The sequence below is a fragment of the Falco rusticolus genome, chromosome 6, assembly GCF_015220075.1.
Source record: "Falco rusticolus isolate bFalRus1 chromosome 6, bFalRus1.pri, whole genome shotgun sequence".
NCBI lineage: Eukaryota > Metazoa > Chordata > Aves > Falconiformes > Falconidae > Falco > Falco rusticolus.
In genome coordinates, this window is record NC_051192.1 from 18,327,328 (window position 1) to 18,335,389 (window position 8,062).

General features: G+C 60.0%; 1 protein-coding gene across 3 annotated transcripts in view; it reads right to left on the minus strand.

The window, feature by feature from the left end:
- The window catches only part of EFR3B (EFR3 homolog B), a 40,828-nt gene extending 34,220 nt beyond the window's left edge, over window positions 1-6,608 (minus strand). Inside the window, exon 1 of one of the 3 annotated variants that reach the window (XM_037392771.1) lies at window positions 6,550-6,608. In XM_037392771.1, the coding sequence (XP_037248668.1) occupies window positions 6,550-6,556 (7 nt within the window). In that variant the 5' untranslated portion in view covers window positions 6,557-6,608. Of the gene's footprint in view, window positions 1-5,275; window positions 5,407-6,549 lie in introns of those variants that run through there. The other 2 variants (XM_037392772.1, XM_037392773.1) reach the window with 2 other exon arrangements.
- Between the last annotated feature and the right edge of the window lie 1,454 nt (window positions 6,609-8,062).

Genomic DNA, 8,062 nt, shown 5'->3' on the forward strand with positions numbered 1-8,062 from the left:
GGTAAAGCTTTGCTCAGGTGCTCCTTCGAGTTTCTGCAACCAATTTAATAGCCAGCAAAATCTACAGTAAAAATCCAGCTCCAGCGCCAGCCAGCCTCCATTTGCCTCTGCACCCCTACGGCACCAGGGCAGATCCCAGTGTAAATCAGCACGACCCCACAGGCCTGCAGAGCTGTAAAGCAAGCCAGTAAATCTCTTTCTAATCGCGTTTAAAAGAGCCAAATGCAATGGGCACCAATTAAAACCACGGCCCAATGCCCCCCTCACAGCATGCCATGCCGGGAACAGGGCGAGGACCAGAAGGTGCCCCGTGCCCTGGCAGGGAGAGGCAACAGCAGCCCCCAGGCCAGGAGAGGATCTGGATAGAGCAGTTCAGATCAGCCTGGTGCGAAGAAGAGTTGTTGGAAAAGACCGGCCCTGGAAAGATGGGGGACCCTGGGTGGCTGCATTAGACTCCCACCATCTTCCGTACGGGAGGAAGTAGTGGGGAGATGGCCAAATCCAGCTCCCCCCCCCCCCCAGCTCCATACTTCAGAGCAATATCCTGATGTTAATTAATAGTTCCTGACCTTCCTCAACAGTTCAGGCTGCACGGCTGCGGCTTGCTCCCTTCCACACTTGTTAATCGCCACTCATCCAAGTGTCCTTCGGTAAGAGTCACCATCTGCAAAGGGATGCTTCTAAAAGCTGACAACTCATCTGTGAGCAGAGACGCTTTTGAGGATGTTGCAGAAGACCCAGACCGCCAAGGGCAGCACAAGGCAGCACTGGTCACAGGGAGCTGAGTCTCTTAACGCCGGCACGAAGGGACAGCAAAATATTTCGAGGCACTGACAGCAAAGGAAGAGCAGAGATGCCTGGGACTGGCGAGCCAAGGCTGTTGCTGCCAGGATGTATTTCTCATGTCGCTGAGTGGGATGGACAGGAGCATGCCAGGGAGGGAAATGCTCTCCCAGACGTCGCCTGCAGCCCGCTCGGAGCCATCGGCGCAAAGCCTTTTAGCTCAGCAATTAAATTCGCAGCTTCCCCCTGGCATTCCTCCACGTGCTGCTCTCGCCTCGCTCCCACTGACGCAGCCAGGGCTTGCCGGGGCAGGCACTGGGGCGGGGGGCACGAAGCAGCTCCATGCAGAGCCCCAGCACACAGCTTTGTGCCAGGACCCGTGCAGTGACCCCCCAGATGGGAGCTGCTCCAGAGGCCAAATCCACACCGGTACCAGCATGTCTGAATCCCACCTGGATTTGCCAAAACATGCTACTTCCCATCTCCCCCCCTGCTTCCAAATCCTGACAGCACAAGGCACGCAGGCATCAAATGCAGCTCTAACAACTCCGTGGTGAGTGGCAGGACATCAATCAGCCTCCCTGCGAGCTTACACCAGCAGTGGATCTGGCCCTCCATTATTTACACTTCACTGCTCAGCTGAGCCTGCCTCTCCGACACCGCAGCGCACGTGGAAAGCTTTAATAGCAGCCAGATTAATTAATATTTCACAGCAGTGATTAGATTCGGGCATCAAGACCACACCAGCCCCTTTGCATGGGAAACCACCCATTAAGGGCAAAGCTGTGCGCCAGTAGGCTTGCATTATGTACCTGGTGTGCCGGCAGTGCCAGTTTGAGGGGAGAAGAAAGGAAGTTAAGCACCTTAATGGATGCCTGGTTTCATTATACAACACACGGCAGAGCAATTGCTAGGGGGGAAGAAAAAGCTTAAACAGCAGGAAATTCACTCAAACTCTGGCCCCGAGGCAGCTCCTCGATGATGTTCACCAGTTGTCGCATGGATGTGGTGTGTCTGGTCCAGACCATGTAGGTAGAGAAGCTCCAGTGGAGAATGAGAGTCCACCCAGCATCAGGGCCAGCCTCCAAAAACTGCTTAATTAAGAGCTAGGTTCATTTTGCAAGACCTGGCATTGCACAGAGCCAGATTCAACAGAACGGCCAAGGACATGGGAAGGCTTCAAGTCTGAAAGGTTTTAGAGAAAAAAACCCCATGCAACCTCCCTGTCCTGTTTTGCATGTTCAACAATAACAAAAACCCCCAACACAATAAGGATCTTTTGAGATGCTGACCACACATTTCTGTGGTTTCCTATTTCCCCAAGATACGCTACATCAAAGCTCACAGCCAGATTCAGGTTTTGGCAGAAAACTTGACTGAAGACCCTCATTTACTGAGATACAGAAACGTGATGGGACCAGCCACGGCTATGCTTTCTCTCCAGCCTTTCTGGCTTGTTTGCAGCTCCTCCGAGGGCGAGCAATTCCAGCTGCCAAGGCAGAGCAACCTGTGACAGAGCTACAGTGCCTGCAAAGGGATCAGCCTAGAGCGGAGCATCTCTGCAAGTGCATTCTCTTATGCAATTACTGATTGCGCAAGCAATTACCAGAGCCTTTACGTGGTCGGGCTTGATGAGCTTCGAGGGGAGAAATGCCAGCTCTTGGCCTGGCACAATCCCCTTTAGCATTTGCTCCAGGCAGAAGAGTCCTCATCTTCACTGCAGGGGTCAAATCCTGCCTGGACACAGCAATGTCGCCTGGAAGCACACCAGGAAAAAAGCCCTGGACTTGGCCACAGCCATCGAGGTTTAACACAAACCCATATGAGAGCTGTGGCAGGGTGGATCAGGAAAGTCCCCTGCACTGCTGGGACCACAAATAGCCCCTTTTCCTCTATAAGCACTGAATTAATTTGCAGATCGTTTTAGTTAAAAAGCAATATAAAAAAATGCAAAAAAAAAAGAAAAAAAAAAAAAAGGCTTAATTGCATTTCACATTCCCCTGCTGAGCCATCCAGTCCCACCGAGCACTATTTATTTAGTGCAAAACCCATCCGCTTGTGCGGCTGCTGGCTGTGACTCAGTGGCACGCTGGCAGCCCCAGACGGCTTGCAGGGGCCTTGCTGGCGCCCACCACCGACAACGCCTCCTCCCTGGGTAGCCGAAAAACCTCATTTTCCCTACTCCAGCTGCTGTTGAAAAAAAAATTTTAAAAAAACTTAAAAAAAAAAAAAGGGGAACCTTCTCTATTTCCAGCTCCGCTGTCGTGGGAGGAGACAGCTCGTGCTGGCGAGCAGAAAGCAAAGTGAGGGAGTGTAAAGGAAACAAACCGCAGCGAGCGGTGGCCGGGCTGGACGGTTGCGATGTGGCTCGCAAAGGCTTGCCACGGCCGCTCCGACACACACTGCCATCCCAGCAGCTGCCAAAAGTATGGGGGAGGCCTGCAGATAAGCCTTACTGGGAACCCCCCATGGAAACGTGAACCCCATCCCGTCTCCACAGTTCCCGTGCTCCCCTCCATGCTCTCCCTACAGCCAGCTTTCAGCCCAACGAACTCACACGGATTTCTGAATTAAAGCCCACGCTCCTGGAGATGGCAGTGAAGCGGGATGGTTGCTGGCAGCTGGGTACACAAAGCACTGGGCTTCTCCCCCAGCCAGGGCCACCGCACAGCCCCCCATAGGGCAACCGGGCTGTCCTGCCAGCTGAACAGCAGCACCTCAGCTCCGGTGGTGCGCAATCTCCCGTTGGAGCAGCTAAGCCTCAAGCCTGACTGAGGACAGAGAGGTCCCACCGGGCATCAGGGACACCAGCCTGAAGGCTCGGCTCACAAACCCGCCGTTTGCACAACTCCAGCCACCCCAGGCCAGGTGACAGCACAGCTGGGGGCAAAGCTTGCCTCCCCCATTTTCACCGGTGACTGCAAAAGGAAACCGAACCCGGGCTGCAAAGGGGCGCAGACCCCCAGCAGCCCCGCTCCACGCACACGGCCACCGCCACGGCACCACACCACCAGCCACGGGGGCCAGGTACAGCCATGCCAAGCACGACACTCTTGGCTCACACACGGGCACCAGCTCAGCACAAGGTGCCAGCACTGCAGGATTAGAGGGGATGCAGAGGGCAGGAGGGTGGCCTGTGCCCCCTATGTTGCCCCTCTGACCACCTCCCAGGGAGGCAGCAGGTCCTGCACCGCTTCATGCTTTCCATGGAGAAAAAAACATCCCCAGTCACCCGTCCCAGTTCCCCCAGGCCAAGAGACAGTTAAAAGAGAGATTAAAAAGATACCAATAATCCTGTGCATTCCTAATGCACCTTTCATCCAAAGTATCCCACAGAGCTTTCCAGCTCCTGGATGCTTTCCAGGACCACGAGCCGCAGCAATGCCTGGCCGTGAGTGCTACCGGAGAAGGGACTGTCCCGGCTTTTGTCCTCAAAGTCACATTCAGGTCCCCAGAGATGCTCTTCCCTTCCCCTCCCCAAGGAAACACCGGGTATTTCAGACCAGCGGCTCCCCCAGGATGCTAGCAGAGGTGTACCCTGTGGGTAAGAGGAGCCGTGGCCCAGTGCGGCATTGCCATTCCCGGTGGGCAGGACAGGCTGGCCACTGAGCCAGGATCTCAGGGGACAACCAGAGCATGTCAAACCCCTCGAGCCAGATCATAAAACCGACACCAGGGGGGCTGGTGGGGCTTTAGGGACCCACGACTCAGGTCTCCCCCAGGTCTGCAGCGGGGCTGGGGTCCCCTGCAGCTCCGCGGAGAGCATGATCACCTGCTCCAGGCTGCTGCAAATGGCTCGGATGATAACGGCTCCATGCAAATTCATGTTTGCCAGCAGCACAAATCACCAAAAGAAACCCCCCCTCAAAGATCAGCCCAAGCCCCAGGGTGGATGCACAAGCCCTGAGCGAGGCAGGGAGCTCAGATGGAAAGAGGACCAGCAGGAGCATTTGGGTATCAGGGCCAGTTGTCCTGCAACAAGAGGATCACCGCCATCCCATGCCAAAGAGAGGTCCCATAGTCGGAGCAGGTGAGGGAACCCCAGCGTGGTGGGGGGCTGCAGAGGGGCCACATCCCCGGGGCACTGCAGCAGCTGTCACCAAAGAGGGAAGCATCCCCCTCGTTTTGCGGGTGGAAAAATACCAGCTGGGAGACCTGAATGACTCAACCGAGGCCACAGAGGAGTCAGCACCGTGACGAGGAGAGGAAAGAAACGGAACCCATGCATCCTGCCTCAGCGCCCCCCCCCGCCCCGGCCCCACTAAGTAGAAACCCACACCCCAAGCCCACCACTTCTGCTCCTTTCCCCACCGGAGGCAGGTGCTGCATCCCAACACATCATCCCAGCGCACCTCAGGACCTCCCATCTGTGTTAACCCCACTGAGCTCCAAAGCACCCCAGCACCCATGGCGGGGGTAAGGAAGGGGAGAGAAGGAGTGTCAGCACCCTTCCCACCCATCTCCCTCCTGCCACATCCCACCACACACTCACCCCTGGCACTGCAGTACCTCGCAGAAAGGGGGCTCGGCCCCCCACACCAAAGTGACCCCACAGCCCTTGGGGTGCGCTGCGAGCCCCCAAGGCAGGACACTGGTCAGGGGCTCTCTCCTCTGTAGCGCTCGCCCTGCACTGACAGCCTGGGGAAGGATGCTTGGGTACCAAGGATTTAAGAGCCACCCGGCCACCCCCTGGCCCTTCCCAAAAGCTCCCAGCAGCTTAGCGCAGCCACTGCCCGGGGCGGGGGGGCGGCCAGCTGCTCTGCCAGCTGCTCCCCATTACGCACTCGGCATCACCCCACCACGCTGCCTGGCTGGGGACACGCGACCCCATATGCCCGCCCTGCACAGGAGTGACACCAGTGACAGCATGGGGGTCAAACGGCAGGGGGGGGGAGGATGGCATCCCCAAACACCTCAAGCTTCAGGGGCCTATATGGGATTAGGGTCTGCCCTATGCCAGGGACCAGGCAGCTCCCCAGGTGGCTGGTCATGTATAGGACCCCTGATTCTGGGGTGGGGGTGACACTCCCCCCGCCCCCCAAGTAGCCAGGTGGAGCTGAAACACCCTATATAGCACCCAAGTCTTTCCGAGATGCCCCAGCAGCATGGGGGTCACTGGTCCCATAGAGAAGCACGGTCCTCCCAGTCCCGGGGAGCAGGTGACTCCAGGAACATGGGTTGGGGTGGGTAGGGGGTGGTGATTAATGAACTGTAGTCCCCCAGGATGGGGGCAATACCCCAGTGATAGAGGGGGCATTTGCAGCCTTTTCTGGGACCACAGCGTGTGTCCCAGCCCCAAAGGGGTGACTCCCTCCAGAAACTGGGGGACGCACAGCCCTGTAAAAGACCAAGTGCCCCTCCCCAAAACCCAAAGAGGGGCCACCCCCCAGTAACTAGGGAGATGCACACCTCTGCAGTGGACCAAGGTCCCCCCAGTAACTTAGGGGTTGCAAAAGATCAATGTGCCCTCAACCCCCGAGGGGGGCTACCCCCAGTAAGCGGGGGCCGCACAACTCCGTACAGGACAGAGGCTCCACCCCCCACCCCCAAAGAGGGGTCACCCGCCAGGAACGGGGGGCGCACAACCCTGTAAAGCACGAGGCCCCCCAGCCCTGGAGGGGTGAGCCCTTGGCCGGGCCCCGGGGGACGCACCGCGGGGCGGGGACGAAGCCCAAGTCCCCGGGAAGCGCGGGAGGGGGGGGAGGGGGGTCGCGCACAGCCCCGGCCCGGCCCCGGCCCCGCTCCCGGCCCGCCGCGGGCACTCACCGTACATGGCCGCCGCCGCTGGCCCGGCCCGGCCCGGCTCGGCGCGGCTGCAGGCGGCGATGCCCGGCCCGGTTCTGCCCCACCGCGCGGCGCCGGCCGGGGGCGGCACCGGGGGGGCGGCACCTGGGGGGAGGTACCGCGGCGGCTCCTCCCGCCGGCACGGCCGCAGCGCCCGACCCGCTCCGCCCGGCGCGGCACGGCCCGGCAGCGCCCCCCGCCCCCGTCCCGGTGCCACCCCGCCGGGCATCCCGGTGCCACCCCGCCCCCATCCCGGTGCCACCCCGCCGGGCATCCCGGTGCCTCCCCGCCCCCATCCCGGTGCCACCCCGCCCCCATCCCGGTGCCACCCCGCCGGGAATCCCGGTGCCACCCCGCCGGGCATCCCTGTGCCGTGCCCCCGCAGCAGCACACCCCGCCGGGCACCCCGGCCCACGCGGCGCCCCCCGCGTCCCCCCCCCCGCCCCGCGGCGCGCCCCAAACCCGGCACGGGGCAGAACCTGCACGTCGGTGCCCCCTGTAACCGGTCCACCCCGAGCATCCTTCCTCCCCGGTACACCCAGCGCTCTCCCCCCGTGGGAGGGGATGCAGCGTGCGCCCCCCTGCCCGAAGCCAGCCCCACAGAGCCTGTGCCCACCCGAGCTGCAACCTCCAGCAGCGCCGGGGCTTTGCCCTGCACCGCCAGCCTGGTGACAGCCCCACCAGGCTGCCCAAAGGGTGGCAGGCTGTGCTGCTGCGAGGGCACGGCACAGGGAATGCGGGAAGATCCAGGTCAGCTCAGCTGCTTCTAGAAAGTTCTGGAGAGTGAGACTAGGGGGCTCAGACTGCCCTGGGGAGACAGGGATGCAGCCCCCAGTCTTTGGGCTCCACTCGAGGATGAGCCGGAGGAGGGTGGCATGAAAGCAGGGCCAGGACATGGGGAGGTGTCAGGGCACGGAGGCCAGAAGGGCATGAAGAAGGGTATGGCATGGTATGGTACAGCACAGCACAGCGTGGCACTGCACCGCGCAGGACAGTACGGCACAGCTTGGTTCGGTGCAGCACAGCCTGGCACAGGGCATTTGGCATGGTTTGGCATGGCCAGCACTGCACAGCATGGCACTGCAGAGTACTACACAGCAATGACCTTTTCTCCTTTACATTTACCTTTTTCCCACCATTTGGACCCATTCCACCTCTTTTCCCAGCTGGCCAGGCTGACACTAGGGGCCTTTGCGCTGGAGCCCCTCATGCCCTGGGGCCCCACACATGTCCCATAGCCACCGCATCCCATGCACGGCAAAACCAACCCAGCCACAAAGCCAAAGCCCTCCCTGTGCCAGACCCTGTCACAAGCATGAGTGACACAGCAAAGCAAAGATGCTGCCTTGGGCCTTGGCTGGGGACAAGGACAAGGCTGGAAGTGACAGGGCACCTTGGCTGGTGAGGTGCTGGCACCAGACTGTCACAGATCTCCCCTTCCCCAAGCTTTTTGCTGCATCTCTTCCCACATGGCAAAGTCCCTGGGTTGGATCAT